This window comes from Tiliqua scincoides, chromosome 2 (assembly GCF_035046505.1).
Source record: "Tiliqua scincoides isolate rTilSci1 chromosome 2, rTilSci1.hap2, whole genome shotgun sequence".
NCBI classification, from domain to species: domain Eukaryota; kingdom Metazoa; phylum Chordata; class Lepidosauria; order Squamata; family Scincidae; genus Tiliqua; species Tiliqua scincoides.
Genome location: NC_089822.1, coordinates 203,217,558 through 203,238,803, shown reverse-complemented (window position 1 = coordinate 203,238,803; position 21,246 = coordinate 203,217,558). Strand labels below are relative to the sequence as shown.

Here is a 21,246-nt window from a genome sequence, read left to right as displayed (position 1 = left end):
TGTCCACCACCAAGCTGTATTTACAAATAGTACAGATAGCTCATCTCACTGGTAGCAAAACAGCAAGCATAGGCTTTTATATAGGCTTACATTGGGGCTGCATAGTCACAGTGACTCAGCATATTTGCATGGTCCGGATTGGTCCACTTAGGGTCATGTGGTACACATACAGGTAGCCTTACTTTAGCCACAGGCTTACATACATGTACAGGCCCAGGCTTTCAGACCTTGCCATGTGCAGACAGTAAATTTCTTACAGGATGGATCAAATTATCCTGACAAGTGTGAATCTCATTTCATACAGCCGGCCAAATAGCATTCATGGCGCATACTGAGGGCTGGAAATGGTGTCATTAAGCAGGAAGTGACATCATTAAGCAAATGGTGACCAGAAATAAACCATTCTCATTAGCTGGAAAGGACAATGAAAATATGCATATCTTGACCATATTTTTAAAATGATGTCGTTGTTCAGTCGTGAAGTTGTGTCCAACTCTTCATGACCCCATGGACCACAGAACGCCAGGTCCCCCTGTCTACCACCAGCTTCCAGAGTTTGTCCAAATTCATGTTCATTTTCTCTGTGACGCTATCTAACCATCTCATCCTTTGCTGTCCCCTTCTCCTTTTGCCTTCAATTTTTCCCCAGCATTAGGGTCTTTTCTAAAGAGTCCTCCCTTCTCATGAGATGACCAAAGTATTTCAACTTCAGCTTCAGCAATTGTCCTTCCAATGAACAGTCAGGGTTGTTTCCTGGAGGATTGACTGATTTGATCTCCTTGTGGTCCAGGGACCTTTCAAGATATGGGAGAACCCAATTTATCATGTGGGCTGGAAGAAGAGCTTCTATGGGCCATATCCAGCCCATAAACCTTATGTTTGACACCCCTGTTCTAGATAGTATTTGGGGAATTCTAGGGACTTCCTGATATAGTTTCTGGTGGGGCTCCCTGCTAATAGCTGTCACTTTGGGTTATTAGCACACAATAGCAAAAATGTTTACATGTTATACAGGATTGAATATTTTGTTGCTTACATCATTAAAGGTCATGGTTATCTTTGATCACTAGTCTCACTTCTGATCTTACAAGTTTGGAACTAGGGGATTTTCACACCACTTCAAGCTTTCAGAAAATATTTCCAGCCTTTGTCCTGACATTCTACACCGTAAATGATTTGTTGCATAGAGGGAGCCATGGCTAGGAGCAATTCCAAGCAGCCTTTGATTTGTCTGTGCTGCAAGCCCTAATCTACATTAACAAGAGTTAATGTTTAGCCAAACAAATTTTACTGAGGTAAATATAAACCCTCGCATAACTTGCTTTGTAATCATAATGAGTAATTAGGTTAAATTACATTGGTTTTAATGTGTATAGAAAGACCCATTTTTACAGTTAGCATCAGAGGTCTGTATGAGAAAGAAAATGAAAGATATACAAATTCCTCAAATTGTGCAAGGAATATGTGCAAGAAATTATAATTAGCTACTGGGGGTGCTTTGTCATTTATGGCTGAAGTGTTTTTTTTTTCTTTTTACAAACCTTTTTCCTACTGTATTTTGGAGGGCAGCAGCAGCTTCAGCAATACTTGAAAAACGATAGTAGCCAGCTCTTAGAATCTTAGGGACCCACAAGGCTATCTAGTCCAACCTCCTCCTGTAGCAGAAAATCTGTCTAAAATCCTTTTAGAGTATCATTCTTCCTGTTTCAGTTTAGTGAAATACTAATACTTTCACAGTTGTTTTCTTCGTCTACCACAGATATTTGCCTATAAGTCAAGGGCAGGGTTTGAGCCAAACATCATGGAATTTTCTGTGACCCTCACATAAGTTGGGGGTGTGTGTTTAAACTTAAGGGGTGTCTGACTATAGTTTTGTCTGATTTTACCCGAGCCCCAATCCTGAAACTTAATCTACCAGTAATTGTTATGTAAGAACTGTACCGTCTCTAACTGATTAAAAATATAGTAAAAGATAAGATACATTTTTATTCATTAACTTTTTAAATTCTGCTCTTCACAATCTTTTTGCAGCCTTATAGATAAGGCAAGGAGATGATCTACACTTGATTTTTTGGCAGAAATTTCTTGCATTATAGGCAAATATCTATGGTAATTTGTGTTTTTTTATTTTACCTTTATTATAATAAAAGAAAAAAGAAAACACAATAAAATGAAAAGAAAAACAGTAAAAAATAGATTAAAAGTACAGATAAAGAAAACTTCTAATAGTGTAGCGTGAGCGAAGTTGAATAGTCTAATTACTTACAGCTTTATATCTTAATAATCTAAATTTTCCCTCTTATATATATTGTATCTCCAACATCACTTTTCAAATTGTTGTCCCGGAATAATATTCTCTATCCCTTACAATCTGATCTTCAGATCCACAACTCATTAACTCATTGTTCTCTCTTTCATGCAGAAAGTCAATAATTGGTTTCCAGTTTTTCATAAAATTTTCTGTTGATTTCTCTTTAAGTAAGGTTGCCAGTTTGTTCATTTCTGCAAAGTCTATAACTTTCGTCCACCAAGAGATATGCATAAAGTATTTTATTCCAAAAAGATATGTATAAAGTCTCATCCTCCAAATGACACTACTTTCTATTAGATTCCTCCAGATATTGCTGGCATATTTACATGACCATCTTGGAGCTGTAGAAGGCAGATGCTAGTTATCAGAAAAGGAAACCTGAGATTTTTAGGATAATGAATTCAGTACCTGAGACTAAGTGGGTATCTTTACCCATCTCTTTCTTTCCATCTAGCTTCTCTTTTTAGCTCCCATTCATCATTTGCTTTTTTGAGGGCAGATGCTGAAGGGAATAACTAAACTTGGAAAATACATGTAGGGGGATTGCAGCTAACTGGAACATGACCAAAAACACCTGTCGGACTTTGTCCATATTATAGATGGTACATATTTTTATTCTGTATCCAGTTGAGCTTTCCTTCACCTTGTGCTCATGAAAGCTTACCCCAAGTAAGTAATTTGGCATTACCCTATCAAAATGAACCACATCATAACCTAAGGTGTATTTTTGCCCCATTGCTGTGAAGCCCCAGCTCAAGGGAGGCTTAAAGGACGTTTGTCCTTCCCCTGCATGTTCTATTTTTTTTAGCAGTGCCTGTTGCATCGCCTAGTGTACTATGAATGGGGTCTTATTGGTATTCAGACCATTGGCAACAGAAAGATGGACCTATAGAGCCATTAGACGCCTGCTGGTGAACGGATATTTAATACTTTCTACTGTGTATGTTCTTGCTTTCACAGTTCCATCCCAGAAATGCCCCACTCCATGGCAGCACCAAGGTGACTCTTTGTGGCATGGGGTTTCAGTCGCGTCCATATTTCTCTGGCATTGGTGGTTCACATACAACTCTTGGCAACTACTGGGTTAGAATTGGACAGAGGAATTGTACTGTGCTGTTTAATGAGAGCCTGGCAGAAAGGTAACAAAGTTAAAGATGGTGTGATTTCTAACCAAACAATATCCTATCCCTCTTTTTCTTAGTTTCTCACTCTCCATCCTATGTTTATTGTCATTGACATACATACATACATAGAATAACTTTCTGTATATCTTGCCATCTTGCATATATGCACACATAGCAAGGTAAGTGCCAAGGAATTCTTTGTGACTGTTCCCTAGTTTTGGTACTCTTCCTCATGGACATCCACCAGAGTCCTAGCCTTATTGCTGTTACAGGCCTTGTAAGGTTCAGGTGTTTGGTAGAAAGGTAGGATCTGTTAATGGTCCAACTTCATAGTGTGTTAATTTGTTGGAATGTTAATGGTTTTAGGTTAACTACCCTGAAGCCTCATAGTAAGATAAGCCAAATGTTGCTAAATTATATGCCTCAGGGTGCAATCCTATCTTGCACTGGAACAGGCAAGCCAGGAGGTTTGTGCTGTATCCAGTGCAGGATAGGGCTGCAAAGTGGCTCAGCCGAAGGTAAGGGGAAACTCTTCCCCTTACCCCCGGATAAACCACTGCAGTCCCTATGGGTTTCCTTGGACTTACGCCACCTCAGGAGGTGGCACAAGACCACGTAGCACAGAGCAACTTGAAGCCGCTCCGTGCTGCTCAAGAACAGGAGTTGGGATCCAGCAAATAGCTGGATCACAGCCCTGCCTTCTGCTGCCCAACCTCCCCCCACCCCAGAAAGCCTCCCTCTTGCCGCACAAGCTGCCACAGAGGCCGGATTCAGCCTCCTCAGCAGCTTGCTGCCGAGGAGGCACAAACATGCTTTACGGCATGTTTGCGACCCTCCTAGGGTCCCTCCTAACTCATTGTTAGGATTGCACTGAACGTGGCCTAAAATGTATAGTGTTAATATTCCCACTCCTCCAAGAGTTCTGCTTTTCAGTTTGGAACTCAAGATTGAAGAGAACCTTTCTACATGAGGAGAAGTAGGACTGGTGGGATAGGTCTCCCAGTCTCCTTCATAATCAAGTTGAAAACTTTATCCTTCAGCATTATTCTTCTGTGTGTGCCAATGATGTGTGCCAGAGGAATGATGGATTACTTTTAGTTTAAAAATTGGAAGATGTGACTGACATGAAACTGCTTTCTATGGAATCTGACCACTGGTCCATCTAACTTAGCATTGTCTGTGCTGGCAGCAGTTTTCCATCCCCATCTGGAGATGCTAGGAATTGAACCTGGAACTTTCTGCTTGCAAAGCGTCTGCTCTTCCACTGGGCCATAGTCCCTCCCCAGGAGTACAATTCTCTCTTCAGCTCATATGCTTGATTTGTGGTGGGGGTGTAGGCAGCAGCTAGGCCTCAGATGGAATCTGAAGCTGTGAAGGCAGCTGGTGGAAAGAAGCTCTTTTCTTTTGCTTCTGAATGTTGGCATAGTCCACAAAGTTCCACTAAATAAAATAAAGCAAACAGTAGTCTGATGTTCTCTTCCGGCTCTGATTTTTCTTTGAAGGAATAAGGTAAGCAGCAAAGCCAGGGGTACAGGAAGGTGAAGGACCCTGCAGGTGTGTGATGTATATATGTTGGGGCTTTAGTGGGCAGACTCACTTTTATTTCAGAGTAATTTTACCACTCCACTTAAATTGATTTTTTATATGGTATGTTGTATTTTCCATATAGAGCCCCATTGGTCAGGGTTTACTACAAAATTATAATATTAGGGTGGCCTTAGAACATATTTATCTAGAGTTCTTAAAATCCGTGTGAGTATAGAATATGACATTTCGTGTGAAATCTAGCCAGAATGTTAGCAGAACCTTGGGTTTCTAAGGATTAAAGAAAGGGAGAGAGACATTTCTAGTCAGCTGCAGATGTTCTGGAGTGGGGGCGTAAGCCTCCTTTATTTAGTGCAATGTTGCCATGTGCCATGTGTTGCCAAGTCCATGTCCCTTTCTCTTACAAGCTGATTTTTTCTACAGATCTCAACCCTTTCCAGAACTTGTGAGAAAGTTCCAAATTCTGCAAAAAGAACCTTTAAAACGTGCCCACAAATGTATGCTTTTATGTAACTTGTGGTGCATGCAAGCAGATTTGTTGAATATGATTTATCTTTATGACAGAATTTGATTAGAATGTGGAGTTTCCTACAGTGTCCGATGATAGCTTATGAGAGGTGCTGAGATGATGTCATAGACATTACGTTGCAGCTGCTGCACCCTTGCACTCACTGTGGAAACCCAGACAGGAGACGTTTGTATGTATCATAGTTTACACACTGGCTGCTTTCCCAGAGCGGAAATGAAGCAGCAGTTTCTGCCGTTCCCTAACAGTACAAATAGCTGCTAGTGTTTCACCTCTGTGACCTGTGCCAGACAGTTACATTTGTAACCTTTAATCTCTGTTTTAAAACAAACAAACCAGGAACTAAGTGTGATTGGCAGTCTTTTATGTGAACAGGGCTGGAATGTGGGTGGAACATCGTGTCTGAAATGAGGAACCCCTTGAAATGTGTGGAGGAAAGAGCAGAGGTTATATGAAAGAATAATGGCACTCACGCTTATCGTGCCTTGTTATAGCTTAATGTCTTTCTTGCGTCCGAAATGGATACAACACTGGACCAGCAAGGGTGAATGCTTTTGCTGCAGACCAGAAATAGTCCCATAGCCAGGAATCCTTGGACTGACCAAAGTTCACCACGTCAGCCCTCTCAAAGGAGGAGTGTTCCATGATGGTGGCAGCAGCTATGGCAGCACACAGGAAGCACGGATCTTTCCAGGAGTGTGTGTTTCCAGAAGCCCCAAACCCACCTCTGCCGTTGTGCATCCAAGAATCTGTCACCAAATCCTACTTATTTCCAAGTGTTTGCAACACCTCTACTTAAAGTTGCCTCCTATGACTTTATCTTTGAAGCTGATATGGGCTGAGGACTGAGCCTGACCTCTGCCTGAATGGAAGTCCATCTGGGCACCCCCTGAATTTATTTCTGAGTTCCTTGAAAGCTGGGATGGGTTTGAAATGCAACAGATATGCAAATACTGTACCTTATATCAGTAATTTCCCTGTGTCAAAATGTGTTTAATTCTATCAAATAGGTAGCCCTATAGGACTTTAATCTGCTGTGAAGCTGTTACTTTCCACAGTAAACAAGTGCTTGAAGTCAGCTGGGGATAGAGACAGATGGGCCTTTAAATTAATTCTCCCAGCTGGTTACAGTGCATTTTTTCAAGGTTAGTGTTGTAGAAGTGAACTGTTTAGAATGACTTTTCTTGGTGCTGATGAGCTGCTAGGCAAATTGGAAGTACAGATATTCTTATCTGACAGCAACTGTTACCCTGCACATGCCCAATTTCATCTGATCTTGGAAGCTAAGCAGGGTCAGGCCTGGTTAGTACTTGGATGGGAGACCGCCTGGGAATACTGGGTGCTGTAGGCTTATACCATAGTCTTTCGAGACTGAAGGTTGCCAACCATTTATTCTTATCATTAGGAGCATGTACATTTGTGCCACTCTGTTTCTCTCCCCCATCTGCCTTTCATTGTCAGGTACGACAATGTGCCACACTGGAAGGATTTCGCTGAAGTTCTTGTCTGCAGTTTGCAACCACAGGGGCGTGAGAAGGTGCTAGAGCCACAAAACGTTGAGGTCACCCTAATAGAGAAGAGACAAGATCCATTTTATATCAATGGCTCCTCACATCTCAGCGGCTTTGTGTTTATGGTGAGTGACCTCTTTTCTCCAAATCCTGATTGAAAAATGTCATTTTAGTTGGTTTGTTAACATTTGTGTAGTCTATTCTAATTATTCCATGTGGTGTTCAGAATTTAGTTTGGAATTTAGTGAGAATTTGGGGCTTCAGTGTCTCTTATATAACAAGGCTAAACTCAGGAGCTTTTAGCAATCCAGTCCACAGAAGACATGTATAGGCTGTCACCAAACCAGGATCCACAGGCTCTTGGGCATGGAACGTAGGAGCAGCTCAGTGAGACAAAGGTTTAACCAAGACATTTCCATGATTATTTCTGTTCCTTCAACAGCAGCTTTGGAGTCAGTCTAGGAAATACGCAATCAGTCCTTCACATACTCATTTCAGACTTGGGAACTAATCATTCTCAATTTCGTAATGTACAATTATAGTGCAAACATGTAATCTGATTAACTTCATATAAACTAAACGTTAGAAGGAGCTTCCAGAAATGTGAAGTCAAAGTTCCCACAATGTGTCAGGATTCACTAGCATTTTACCATTCCTGGCAATCCAGGAGGATATCTTGCAATTTCTAGTTTCTTCTCTTTGCCTTCAATTTGTATAGTCAGGATTTTTTTTCATCTCCCTGCATCTTAAGTTCATTGTGTCTTGTCCTGGCCTCAGTGCCTTCGATACAGTTTGTGCAATACAGTTGTTTGTTTTCTCTCTCTCTCTCTCTGCCTGTCTTAATAAAAGCCTTTTTAAATACATTTACCGTATTTATCGGCGTATAACACGCACTTTTTCCCCCTGAAAATAGGGGGCAAATGATGTATGCGTGTTATACGCCGATGTCCAGGGAACGGAATCCTCTTTAAGGGATCCCGTTCCCAATAGTGCCTAGCGGCGGCGCAGCGTCGTGACGTGATGTCAGCGCTGCGCCCGCCGCATATTATCACAGCCGCTGGCAGCTGATGAATATGGTAAGTGGAGACCCTTTCTTTGGGGAGGGGAGGGGGAGGGATTGAGGTGAGGTGAGGTGGGGTGGGGGAAGAGATGGAGGTGAGGTGGGGTGGGGGCAAAGAAATACTGACGTTTGGGAAATGCCTCACTACTTATGATTGGCGTTGTACAGAATGCAGCTACCCTTATTTTTTTCCTGAAATTTCCCTCTTAAAATGAAGATGCGTGTTATACGCCTGTGCGTGTTATACGCCGATAAATACGGTACTTACAGTCTCAAATATACTTGAGAAAGTTTGCTTTTGGAGGGTCCTACACAGAGATACTTAACAATGTGTTTTACCAACAACAGGTGCCAAGCATAACTTCCATCCACCCTGCATACGGCCCACAGGCTGGAGGAACAGAGATCATTATTCAGGGACAAAACCTCTTAGTGGGAGGCGCAAGAAAGGTGATGGTCGATGGCTTGGATTGTCCCGTGAGAACGGATAGGTATGACAAATTCACAAAATCATGGCATTTGGAGCACAGCATTTTACAAAGTCAGGAACTTTGATTTTGAATATTTAGAAAGACATGAATTAAACCAGCCATCCAGCTGGACTAAACGGAAGATGCTGGATTTGTCTTATTTCCTAGCAGTGTTCAGCAAAGAGGACCCCTTACTGCAGTGGTTCCCAATGTTTTTTTCACTTGCTTACCCCTTGGAAACCCATTTCCATAAATTGTACCCCTCGTATTACAAAATGTTTATATAGTTGCTGTTATTTCAAATTTGTATGTTTTCAACTACTGATCCATATCTGATAATACACAATTTGATGAGCAGATACTAGCAGTTGCTCAGGTATTTGCAGCCCCCTAACTGCCTTCCTCCCTGCCTTGCCAGCTCCACAAGGCATCTAATACAGACCTGCCTTTTTCCACCATTATTCAATTTGAATAATGTGAATCACAGTCTTAGTTGCTTGATGAAATGTGATTTTAGGTATGCTTGTATTTGTGGAAGCAGGTGAGCTGACTAGTGTTTTGCAAACGATAGTAGATACCACTTGCTATGGATAGATCATCCTTTAGTTGAATGTGTCAGTACTCCCAGGAGGACACTCTAGGCAAATGGAAGAGGACTCCAACTTCTCTATCAACCAGCCCCTGCCCTTATTGTATTGAATGTCCCAATTCTAACAGATTAGTGTTATAGGTTCCTCTGGATCTTGCTGTCAGCTTACCTGGTTGGAGGACCATGATTTCATGGTTTTGTCTAGAAGCATTTCTCAGATCACACCGTTAAAGGGACATAGGCTATTTTATTAGCATATGCCAGGAGTAAGAGATGTCTTATCCAAGTGGTTCTGTTGCACCTTGTTAACTATTACAGTACTAGTGTTCTCACTATGCTACATTTAATCAAGACCCCCATCCCATTCCCTCCTGTCTGAATGAGCAGACACAATAAATGGTCAGGCAACTTGAAGTACAAGTAAGCATGTTAATATAGTTATGGGCAGCATCCCTTACTCTTGCATGTATCAGCCCTAAGACTGAAAGTATGAGGGCAGGAGCTAAATGGAAAATGACTGAGGAGAGTCCTCTCAAGCTGTTTGTCATCTCTCCACAGTCAAAAAGAGGCCATTATTTGCACCACCCCTGCGGCAAGCAACCTAACCAATGCTTCTGTGACTGTAGTAATAGATGAGGAGCGGTTTGTCTCTCCACAGCGCTTTTGGTATCGACAGAATCCCGAGATACATCGTATCTTCCCCATCTGCAGCTACAAGTGAGTCTGTCTTTTAGCCACAACTCAGTTTCTGAAGGAGTGATCTTCTTCCATTATTTCCCCATCCTGGTCTTGCTGTGATGTATACTGTGAAGGAAGTTATCTGTTAAGTTCAGAACGATCAAATGTCTGATAGCAGAATCCTATGTGTGTCTACTTGGAAGTAAGTTCCATTGTGTTCAGTGGAGCTTACTCCAAGGAAAGTGTGTAGGATTGTAGCCTTATTTAATCAATTAATTTAATTGGCAGCCTCTGACTCACATATTATGGGTCTGAGCGATTGTAGCAGTAGTGTAACTAGCGGGAGGCAGTCCACCCAGGTACCTTCCTTTGGGGGTTACACTTCTAGTGACCAAAGTTGTGAAAATAGCGGTTGTTAGGAGTAATACCATCATGCTATCTACCATTGAATTCGTTTACAGCAAAATGCAATGAAAAAAACCAAAGTGATATATCTCCATTCTAACAAACTTTATGACCAAAAAACCAGGAAAAAAAACTGTCATGTAATAAAAAGATTTCCTTAAGTCAAAACGGATCGATGAGACTGATTATTCAAAGAGCCAATGAGATGCTATTATGACACAGAGTGGAACCTGTGATACCCGGGGTGGGGGTGTGTGTGATACGGGGCGGTTCCAATGTTTGGAGGGGGGCATGAGCACTACCCTAATTCCAGAGCCCAGGTCAACCAGATGGGTAGATCTGGGCTCCTGCCCAGACTTGAAGCCCAGATTTGCCTCCTGGGTAAATTATTAATTAATGTAATAAAGATAATAATTTTGGCATTTGAGGGGGGTGTCAAAAAATTATGGACTCTGGGTATCAAATGACCTAGCTACGCCACTTGCAGCATTAGGATTAGCACCACTGCCAATTTTTTAAAATCACTCAGGTCTGTACATACCCCACCAGGATGTACAGCAGGAACTCTTAGGGCACAATCCTATCCTGCACTGGAACAGGCAAGCCAAGAGGCTTGCGCTGTATCCAGCACAGGAAAGGGGCCCAAAGTGACTCAGCCAGAGGCAAGGGGAAACTTTTCCCCTTACCTCTAGGTAAGGCATCCTGGCCCCAATGGATCTCCTCTGACTTGCGCTACCTCCCAAGGTGGCACAAGTCCAAGGAGAGTGAAGCGACTTGAAGCCGTTCTACCTCCGCGCACCTGTCTTGCCGATTGACAAGGAGGCACAAACATGCCATAAGGCGACTCTCCTGGGTTGGCGCAAGGGACTTGCGCCGGCCCAAAGTACTTCTTTGGATTGCACCCTTAATGTGGGCATTTTTTTCACCTTTGTTTCACACTCCTCTTTTCTTGTTTTCCCCCCAGTGGTTCAAATATATCTATCTATGGTACCAATCTGGATTCAGTTTCTTACACAAAGGTGCAATTTGAGTCCCGGAGATCAAAGACCACAGCTATAGTGAGTATCCTGCGTTGGGGGGGCAGAGAGATTCTTGATGTTTGTGTGCTCATTAATTGATCCTAAGCAGACTTATTAACATAAGAACAGCCCCGCTGGATCAGGCCATATGCCCATCTAGTCCAGCTTCCTGTATCTCACTGCGGCCCACCAAATGCCCCAGGGAGCACACCGGATAAGAGAAAGAGAAAGTCCCATTGAACATAGTGAGAGCTATTGCTGCCTGGTCAGACTTCGGATGTTTTGTTTGTTTAAAACATTTCTATTAGGCTTTTCAACATATAATTCTCAAGATGGCTTAGCTGAGGTTACATTTATAAACCACTACATTGTGAGGTAAAGTAAAACCAAAATTAAACTCTGGTTTTTCCCTCTCACATGTGTTTTTATCTTGAACAAGCTCCAGATGTAGAGGGTTTTGGAGATGTGTCTTCTTGGAGGCAATATAATTTTGCGCTTATATGCCAATAAAGATCTGTTTGAGTTTGTTTTGTAATTTTGCATTAATTTTTACATGGTGAGAAAGAATTATTTTAGAAACAGAAAACTGGATAGGAGGAAGGGACCACAGTTCTTTCAATATATGCATATAAGAAGCAGTGTTCTTACTTAGATATCAAAGTAAGGTATCATTGAGGATAAATGTCTAGCCTTCAGGGGGGAATGGGAAAAGGATCTAAAAGGACCTAAGTATAAAGATGAATGGAAATGGCCATGGAAAATGGAAATGGGCAGTCCTTCAAATACTCTGTTCTCTACTGTTTAGGCTTTAAATGTTAAAAACAGCATTTGGAGTTGTGCTCAGAAGCAAATTAGTGGTCAGAGATAATCTTTAAGTACTGTGAAATAGCACTTTGTGCTGCACGTATAAAATATTGTATCCAAATTAAGTTTCTCCATACTACTATAAAACCCCCTGACAAAAGACAGCCCAGTCAAGGTCTTCCACTGCTTCAAGAACTTTCTGTCTTTGTAACCTAGGAAGCTGCTTATATACTGATTCAGGCCACTAGTTCATCTAACTCAGTTTTGTCTGTTCCAGGGGCGCCCAAACTTTTTGGCAGGAGGGCCACATCATCTCTCTGACACTGCATCGGGGACTGGGGGAAAAAATAATTTACATTTAAAATTTGAATAAATTTACGTAAATGGATACATTAGAGACAGAACTTCTATCAGTGAATAAATTTTACGGAGGCAGTGATGCACATGATTCAATCAGGGATGCGCTTTTACCAAACATTCATGGGTATTGGCAACCTTCAGTCTCGAAAGACTATGGTATCGCGCTCTGAAGGGTGGTTCTGGCACAGCGTCTAGTGTGGCTGAAAAGGCCAATCCGGGAGTGACAATCCCTTCCACACCGGGAGCAAGTGCAGTCTGTCCCTGGTCTGTCTCCCTGGCTATGGGCACTGGCTGGGGACTGCCCAGCTTAAGGCGGGCGGTAGCTGCCCAATGAGATGCAATGATCTCTCCCACCGTCGGAAGCAGCCCCTGGCGTCATGCTCTACGCCAATCGAGCAAAGACTTATAACCGGTAAACTGCTGCTTCCCGTGTTGTGCCGACGCCGTATGGCGAAGTTGGAGTGTCCTCTCCAGTGCGCGAAGCCTGGGTAAAGAAGGTATGGAGGATAGGCTGTTACCCATGCAGCAAATCCCCCCTCTCCACGTCGCTGGAATGGTCCAATGGAAAGGCAGAAGCCAATACGGTTGGTACCAAACATTCATACCAAGCCAGAAAAGGAGGGTTAATATACCTTCTGACCATATACTTCTTGTGCAGAAATAAAACACACAGAGACATAAATTGTTCAGATGCAAGGATGCACATGGGACATGGGGATGGTTAAAATAACAACAATCAGGAGACAATCAGGGGTATGCTTCGAGACTAGCAAGACTCACCTTCTCTTCTCCATAGGTACGGTTAAAGGTGGTGAGCATTCGGGCAGCCTCAGAGAGCCTGAAGCAGCAGCCGTGGAGGGCTTGGCCACGCTGCTCTTGCGCTTCCACTCAACTCCTCTACTCAGGGCATGAGGCGGCAGTAGGCAGGAATCTGCTGCTGATGGCGCGTTGGCAGTGGCGCAGTATAGGGCTCCCTCCACTGCTTGCTGCTTCATGTCTGTGCAGCAGCAGCGAAGGGTAGTCCAGCCTCGCATTACACAAGGCCTTTTGTAGGCCTTGAGCTACCGTGAGAACTAAAGGCTTATAATAGGCTTTGCGCAAAGTGAGGCTGGCCTTTCCTTCACTGCCGCTGCTGCTTCAGAGATGTGAAGCAGCAAGCAGTGGAGAGAAAACTCTGCCCGCAGCTTGCATTGGGCCAGCACGATCTCCAGAAAATCTTAGGTGGACCAGAGGCTTGTTGAAGTTTGGGTGCTCTCCGCCAGCTGGATTCGGAGTCCCCAAGGGTTGCAAGTGGCCGCCAGGCCAGGATTTGGGCACCCCTGGTCTACACTGACTGGTGGTACCTCCCCACACAGACGGGGTGTGTGTGTTTCCTTGCACTTCCTGGAGTGCTAGGATCAAACTTGGAACCTGAAGCAGAGCAGTTGCTTTTCCACTGAGTCGTGGCTCCATCCCCCTGGGGAAGGGAACTTCACAAAAGTGGAGATTAAAATTAAAAGATACCTTTGTTGCAGAGACTTGGCCCTTAGATGGAGTAATAAAGATGTTTTATAGGTGGATCCTATAATGGTACATAGCAAAAGACACAGTCTTTAAGGTATGCAGAGTGCAAGCCGTTCGTGTCAGTAAGTGAAATTTGTGCAAGGAATTATCTCCCTCCTTGCTTTCTTATCTATTTTGAGGCATGTGTCAAAGTACAAGAGGAAAGCGCTGATGCTTGAATATATAATACAGGACTAATTTCCTTTTGTATGTGAAAACATGAACTTAGAGGGGCACCTAGCTGTGACCAAAAGCCAATACATCATGCATAGATTTTGTTTAATAATATTCCTTTGTGTGTTGCTTTTTACAACAATATTTTTTCCTGGGATTGTACTAATTTTTGTTGTTGCTTTTTCCTCTTCTTTTTCCTTGTATTTCAAAAACTTGTTTTGTTGCTTTAGTCTTTATTTTCATTCTTTCAACCAGTGCTGGACGTAGAGGGAGACAAGTGGGGCAAATTCTCCAAGCGCCAACCCTCCAGGGGCACCTCCACCAGCCTCGTCCCCCCACCGCCCATTTGACTTTTTCTTAAAGTGAAAGAAGCAGCTCCGCCAGTTTCTTTCACTTTAAAAAAAATCCTCCCCCCCCCTGAATGAAGGAGGGGGCGGGCCAGAATCGCTGCCAGACAGGCAGTGAAGTGCTGCCTCTCCGGCAGCATTCAGCACCAAACTGGACTGCCCCTCCTTACTCCTTTATAGGAGGAGATGAGAGGGCATCCTAGAGTCTCAGCGTGCTGGGAGTCACAACTCCCAGGGCACTAGCTGCCCTCTCCTCCTGTAAAGGAGGGAGGGCAGCCTGGCAACAGCATGCCATGAGCAGCGCTGCTTTGAGGGCTGCCCCCTCCCTTCAAGGGGGAAGAGGAGGGCAGCACTCATAGCAGTGAGGGGACCACCCGAGAGTGGCTGCGCTCCTGCAGCCGTTCTCAGCACAGTTCCCAACCACTTCTGATAGCCGCCCGCTCTCTTCCTCTAAGGAAAGGGGAGAGGAGGGGCGCCCTTCAGAGTGGCGCAGAAGCAGTGCACACCTCCTCCAATTTTGGAGGAGACGCGTGCTGCATCTCAGGCCTTGATGGAGCCTTCTGCGCCACTGGAAGCAGCACCCAGGAGGCGAGTACTGCCTGGGCGCCCTTCCAGTTGCCCCAAAACGCTTTGATGGAGCCCTTCATGCTGCTTGCAAGAGGCGTGGAAGGCTCCATCGGTGCCTGGGCTGCCTCCTCTGCTCCCCCTTTTTCAAAGGGGGAGCAGAGGAGGCAGCCACGCGGAAGTAATTGCGGTGATGACATCACCACAATTACTTCCGGGTCAGGGGCGGGGGAGAGCAAAGGTGGCCCTGAGTGATTTTTGTTATGCTTTCCTGTAGATGAAAAAACTCAACCCTTTTGGTTGGGAACAGGGAGAGAAGAGACCAAAAACTATGGAAAGGGATAGGATACTATGGAGTATATTAAAATCTGATCCCCTGAACATTAGAAGTCTGACCCATGATTTTGGCTTCTTAAACCTGTAACAGAGCTGGAGGTCTTTCGGGTTTTGTTTTTTTTCCTGCAATTAGGAAGACCAGAAACACCCCTCCTTTTAAAAAATACCCTGAGATAAATCCCTTCAGGAGTATGGAGGTTATTTAAAACCTCTGTAACTAAAGTTCCAATAAAGTGTCAGCCACAAGAAATACTACAGACAAGTGCAAGAAAATGCCTGCATGGTTACATAGCAATCTCAAGTGAGCCAATGAAGTTGATCAGCAACAGATTGCAATCAGGGGAAAAAAGGAAGAACGCATAATTACGTAATTTATGTGATGATGTCTTTCACAGTAAGGCATATTGCCTAGCTCTTGAATTTCATTCTTATAGCCCAAACAATTTAGTTTATTCCTGTGTCAAAATTGTGTGACATGAATAGAATGCCATATTTCAGCAATAAAGTAAAGCCAAGTGGAACTAAACTGCATCTTTTTTTCCAAATGCCTTGTTTTCTACTGTGATTTCAGGTATGTGCAGGACAACGGTCTGATCAGATGCTCGTTTGCCAGAGTCCTGCCTATAAATTCGAAAACAAGGTGGAGAGTGTTAGTGGAAACCTGAGCATCATGATGGATAGAGCTCTAGAGCCCAGGCTGTTTCGAATCAGCTACTACCCCAAGCCAGTGATCCACCCCTTTGAGCATCAAGACAAATTGTATATACTCATGCAAGGAGAGAATGAGATTGAGATTCACGTATGTAGAGTGGGGTTGCCAAACTCCAGCTTTTATGCCATTTTGGGGGAGCAGACTGCAACCTGGGAGAATAAGAGCATAGTGTGTATTCACCATGCATGCATGAGTGCAGATATTCAGTGTAACATCAGCAAAATTTAAACCACAGCAACATTTTCTGCAAGTGGAATATACTGGGAATGTGGACATTCTTGCTCACCGAAGATTCTCCCTTATCTTCCATGAGCTAATCTTCTCTAGCATTGTATTACTTCTAGATGTATACTACTTCTTTGAGATGATGTTCACACACACATCAGAGCCAATTAACACATGAATTGCAAGTGCAAGTTCATGAACACCAAGAAAGCAAGTGGTACATAATGAAAAGAGGCTTATTAAATAAAATTGGGAGGGGGCATTGTCAAGACAGATTGTTTGTAGGACTTGCATATACTGGATACAAAAGAGAAGCTAAGATCGGCAATTGGGTCTTAAGGGTATTGCTACCAAGAACCATCAGAGCAACAAAGAGCTCCTTCTGGATAAATACATGCACAAGGGTGTGCTTGGAATTGGGTTAGATGGGAAACAGGGTTTGGGCATAAGCTAACAAAGTGTTTTGGATGAGAGAAAATGATCTTTACTTATGGTGAGGCAATGTGAATATTTTTATGTGTTTGTGCAGCACATTGGATTGGATGCTCTGGCAGGCTGCATGCCAATCAATATGACGGTGGGTGGTATAAATTGCCATCCCAATGTTCTGAAGAACGAGGTGACCTGTCGAATCCCTGATGGACTGGAGTTCCCTCCAGATGGTTTGCTAGCACAGGTAGAACTGGCAACATTTCTCTTCAACCCATACAGTTATCATGGCACGGATTCTTCGCGCCCTCTTATGGCTGATGTTTCTCTGGGATCTTACCCTTGCCTGCCCTTCCCAGTATGTCTGCATTCCATCTCACGCCCCTTGCTCTCTGGTGTAGTTTTCTGCTGGTAGCTGAAGAGAAAACAGTCTGCAATCTCTTAGACTGGCCTACCAGAAACTATCCAGGAATGGTAGTTCTGTCAGTTTTCTGACTAACTTCTCCACATTTGCTCCTTCATGCCCCTCTCTTAAATATAGGGGCTACTCCGTACTGCACACTTGATAAGGAGTGAGAAGGGTTAAGGATCCTGCAGAACTGTGGAAAAATCGCCAAAGCCAGGTCTTGTGTAGGTCTCTTCCTGGTGCTTATCATCCCAAGAAGATGTGGTACGTCTGACCTTTATAGCAACTTGTGAGCTCAAAACAGAGTTCTGACCTTTATGAAAGGTTTTTAAAGAGATCCCTGCTGTATCCAAACCAAACAAGCCAAAGATGCATTTTTATTGCATACCATTGGGCAATGTTCCTGACTTCCTTTGGCAGAGATCCATAGACTCATTTATCATTGGGGAAGAGTTTCTACAGACCGGAATTCACCAGAGAGTTCTTAGAATTTAGGAAAGAACTTTTCTCTGCGTGTCCATGAGACTCCCAGCCTTGAACTGAGGGTGGATGGGAACAAAACACTGAAAAGCTCTTGAGGGGTCTTAGATATATACTTAAAACTAGATCCTGTGACCTACCTCCTTGTTAATTCTCTAGTGTTTCTGCGCTTCCATCAGAGAAATGGCTGCAGTGCCATGTGTGCATCACTGTTGGCACAGTTTGCAAGGCCACACCCAGTGTGAGATTACTTGCTTTGGATCAAATTCTGCCCCGTGATGGTTTCTGCTCTCAGAGATGTTGGTACAAATCATCTCTGGATTAAACATTTGTAATTTGTTGCTTGTTGGCAGATAGGTATTTGTCTCCCAAAGTTGAGCATTTCAGAGTTTAGAATTATTTTTAATACTGCCTTGCTTATTTTAGTGCACATCAAACCCAGATAGAAGAAGACTAGTACTTGTGGTCTTAACTACTGAAGGGGAATCTATCACCTTTCCTGGTGTAGATTTTTATTTACTTTTTTTTACATTTTTATTCCGCCCTTCTTCCAAGGATCTCAGGGTGGTGTACATAGTTCCATTCTTCCTCACCACAACCCTGTAGGTGAGACTGAGAGATAGTGACTGGTCACCCAGGAAGCTCATGGCTGTGTGGGGATTTGAACCTGGATCTTCCAAGACTAAATTCAACTCCCAAACCACTACACCATCCTGACTCAGATTTTATGGGCTAAGTTCCCTTTTATGTGTGGTCCCATGGTTGTTCCTCTCTTCCTTGGATTTCTTTTATTGAGAATTATTATTTTATTGAGAAGCACAATAGAGATTTATTTTATGTGAGTAGCTCCCAGCTGAGTGGGAGTGACCAGTTGAGTGGAGCAGGAGCGTGTTTGCTGGCCATTTGTCTACTCAGAATTTCCAACCCCCAACCCATTGCTTTTCTCCCCAAAGAGTATAAGAGACATTACTCCTGCTATCCCTGCCAACCTGTTGCTATTCCATCCATTTTGTGCTCCTAGTGTGCACTGCTTCATCCTCCAGGAGCATCATCACCTGTGCCTAAGATCCAGGAATCCTGTGCTGCCCCTTTCTAATCATCCCTTTCCACCCTGCTTCCTTGATCCCTGCTACTGCTGTCTTCCATTAGCCCAGTGGTTTTCAAACTCTCTAGGAGAGTATGCACTGCTGTAAGTCCTTGCGGAGGCGGGGGAAAGGCAGCGGGTGCAGGGAGAAGGCAGCGACATGATCCCCTGCACTCACCAGTCCCCGCAGCAGCCTGTTGGGGGTGCGGGGAGCCCTGTGTGAGTGTCTGCAGAGCTCCCCAGCTAAGTGGAGCAATCACGCTCCACTTCCGGTTTTGCAGAACTGGAGAACAATCACTCCACTTTCACTTCTGATGACCTGGGGAGCCCTGCAGACACTCATGCAGGGCTCCCTGTGCCCTCAACAGGCTGCTGCAGGGACTGGTGAGTGCATCCCAGTCCCTGCAGCCCTCCTGCGCTGCACGATCCTGGAGATCGCATCCCTGCCTCCCCCTGCCCCCACCCCTTAAGGGGAAAGAGGCCAGGGCCCTCAGGCTGGGGCGTTGTGACACCCTAGTCTGAAAACCACTGCATTAGCCTGCTGACAGGAAACGAACCAAATGGATGACCTCTGGTTAACACCACAGCTTCTTTTGGCTGCATGGAATCCATTTCTAGGTGGAGCAAAAGCTTTTCAGACTAATACTACCCTCTTCAGGTTAGTAATGCCCTTCAAACTTCTAGACAGTCTTTAACTGAGTTGTTTCCTCTCTGCCCTACTTGCAACCTAGTTTCCACAACACCAAGTACGCACATTTACTAATATGCAAGAGCTGAGTATGTTAACAAGAAAACCCTTCCATTCAAAGCCTGCAGCTGGCTTATTGACTCTTGCTCCCTCTTCTTGGCCTTTTAGATGTCATTGCTTTGGCATGGTCAATAACCAGCTTCCAATATGTTCCTTCTTCCCTTCTAGATTTGTGTGAATGGAAACTGCACAGACTTAGGCTTTGTGCTTGTGATGTCATCCTTATCCCCTCTTGCTGTTATCTTGGGAATCATTGTGGCCATTCTAGTTGTCTGTCTCTTGGCATTTCTGCTGATGAAATATGCACCATGGAAGAAGACAGGTAATTGCAAGCCTCTTATAACTCATGTAAGATGAGGACTTTCACCAACTGTGTTCTTTCAGCCACATTTCAGCTGCATAAGATTTGCATCTGATTTTGGTCAGAGAATTGTCATGTATCAAATCTGGCCTCATGATCAGACTGGCAAGATGTGTGAGGATAGCAGTGAGGGAGGGGGACAGCTGGGCAACGTACCTAGGATGGAGATTAGCTCACTGCTACTGATAGGCTTGACCTTTTGTTTTGGCAGGGACTGAGAACTTAGAGAGACTTAGTTTCAACCGGGGCACGCCTAGCATCCCACTCCTCCCCTACAACACTGGTTACACAGATGCTAGTGGTAAGGATCTATTAACATTGTTATGTTTTGGAGCAACTGGGTTAAAAACCTATGAATGAAAGCACCAGAAAACAGTCTGAATCTGGGGATTTCTCAGCATGGACTCCATGCTCAGTCTCATGGTATATTTTCTGTCTGCACTAGCTGTGGTATCTCAGGGTGGTATCAACATTCCTGTCACCACCTTCACGCCTGAAGCAGTTGGTTCTTAAGTTTGTTAGAAACAAAAAATGACTGCACTCAAGTATCTAACCTTTTCACTGACTAGCAACTTTTGCTTTGCTTTCCTTTGGGAGAGACCTGTGTTATTCCATTAAAATACCGGAAGACAGACTTGCCAGGGATTTGGAAAAGACCCAATGGCAAGATGCAGTATGAAGAAAGGAGTAGATTTTGCTGTTATCGATCTAACTTTCATTTCCTTCTCCACTGTCCCTTGTTGGCATTGCTCTGACAGGGAACCCACAGAGTGGCTCTCCTGAAGTGCGTTTTGGAAGCGCCTCTTACACAGGTAGCAGTGATGGTTCTGCTGTGCCCTTCATGCGGGTGCCATCTTGCTCCATTAAACATCTTCGTCCACAGCTGTTGGAAGAGGTGAAGGACGTCCTCATCCCTGAAAAGCAGCTGGTTATGCACCACGATCAGATCATTGGCAAAGGTGAGCACCAAATACCTCTGGGAACATATAAGACAACAAGCTACTGGTATCCTGTATGACTCCTTGCACCTGGCATTCAGAGATGGGCTACTTCTGAAGCCCAGAGGGTGCATGCAGTCATACAGTGCTGATTTAAATATTTTGAAAATAGTGCAAGTGGATTTCTTATTACACTATATTTACATTTTTACATTGACTTTTTGTGGCCATAAACTGGTTACTTTTAAATCTATTTTTTTCTTTGGTTCTATGCACTCTTATTTTTCATAAATGTTTCTCTGAAAGCACACAACTTCCCTATGAATATTTTAGATAAGTTTTACATCTGTGATTAGTTACCTGTTTTAATTATATTTGGGTTTTATTCAATTAAAAATAAATTCATAATTGATCATTTTCTTGCCGGTAGCATTACCACCGCCTTTCAGTTCTAATAAAAGTTCATTATTTCTGTTGAAATGGCAGTGTGGTTTGTGC

The 21,246-nt window shown here is 43.7% G+C and overlaps 1 protein-coding gene and 1 pseudogene across 1 annotated transcript in view; both read left to right on the top strand.

The window, feature by feature from the left end:
- The window catches only part of MST1R (macrophage stimulating 1 receptor), a 63,763-nt gene that overhangs the window by 29,539 nt on the left and 12,978 nt on the right, over positions 1-21,246 (top strand). Inside the window, exons 5-14 of the mRNA XM_066612952.1 lie at positions 3,272-3,450; positions 6,968-7,142; positions 8,426-8,568; positions 9,695-9,853; positions 11,184-11,277; positions 15,937-16,164; positions 16,832-16,978; positions 19,618-19,771; positions 20,022-20,111; positions 20,569-20,769. Coding sequence (XP_066469049.1) covers positions 3,272-3,450; positions 6,968-7,142; positions 8,426-8,568; positions 9,695-9,853; positions 11,184-11,277; positions 15,937-16,164; positions 16,832-16,978; positions 19,618-19,771; positions 20,022-20,111; positions 20,569-20,769 — 1,570 coding nt within the window. The remainder of the gene's footprint in view (positions 1-3,271; positions 3,451-6,967; positions 7,143-8,425; positions 8,569-9,694; positions 9,854-11,183; positions 11,278-15,936; positions 16,165-16,831; positions 16,979-19,617; positions 19,772-20,021; positions 20,112-20,568; positions 20,770-21,246) is intronic.
- On the top strand, positions 6,738-6,857 carry LOC136643254 (5S ribosomal RNA; annotated as a pseudogene).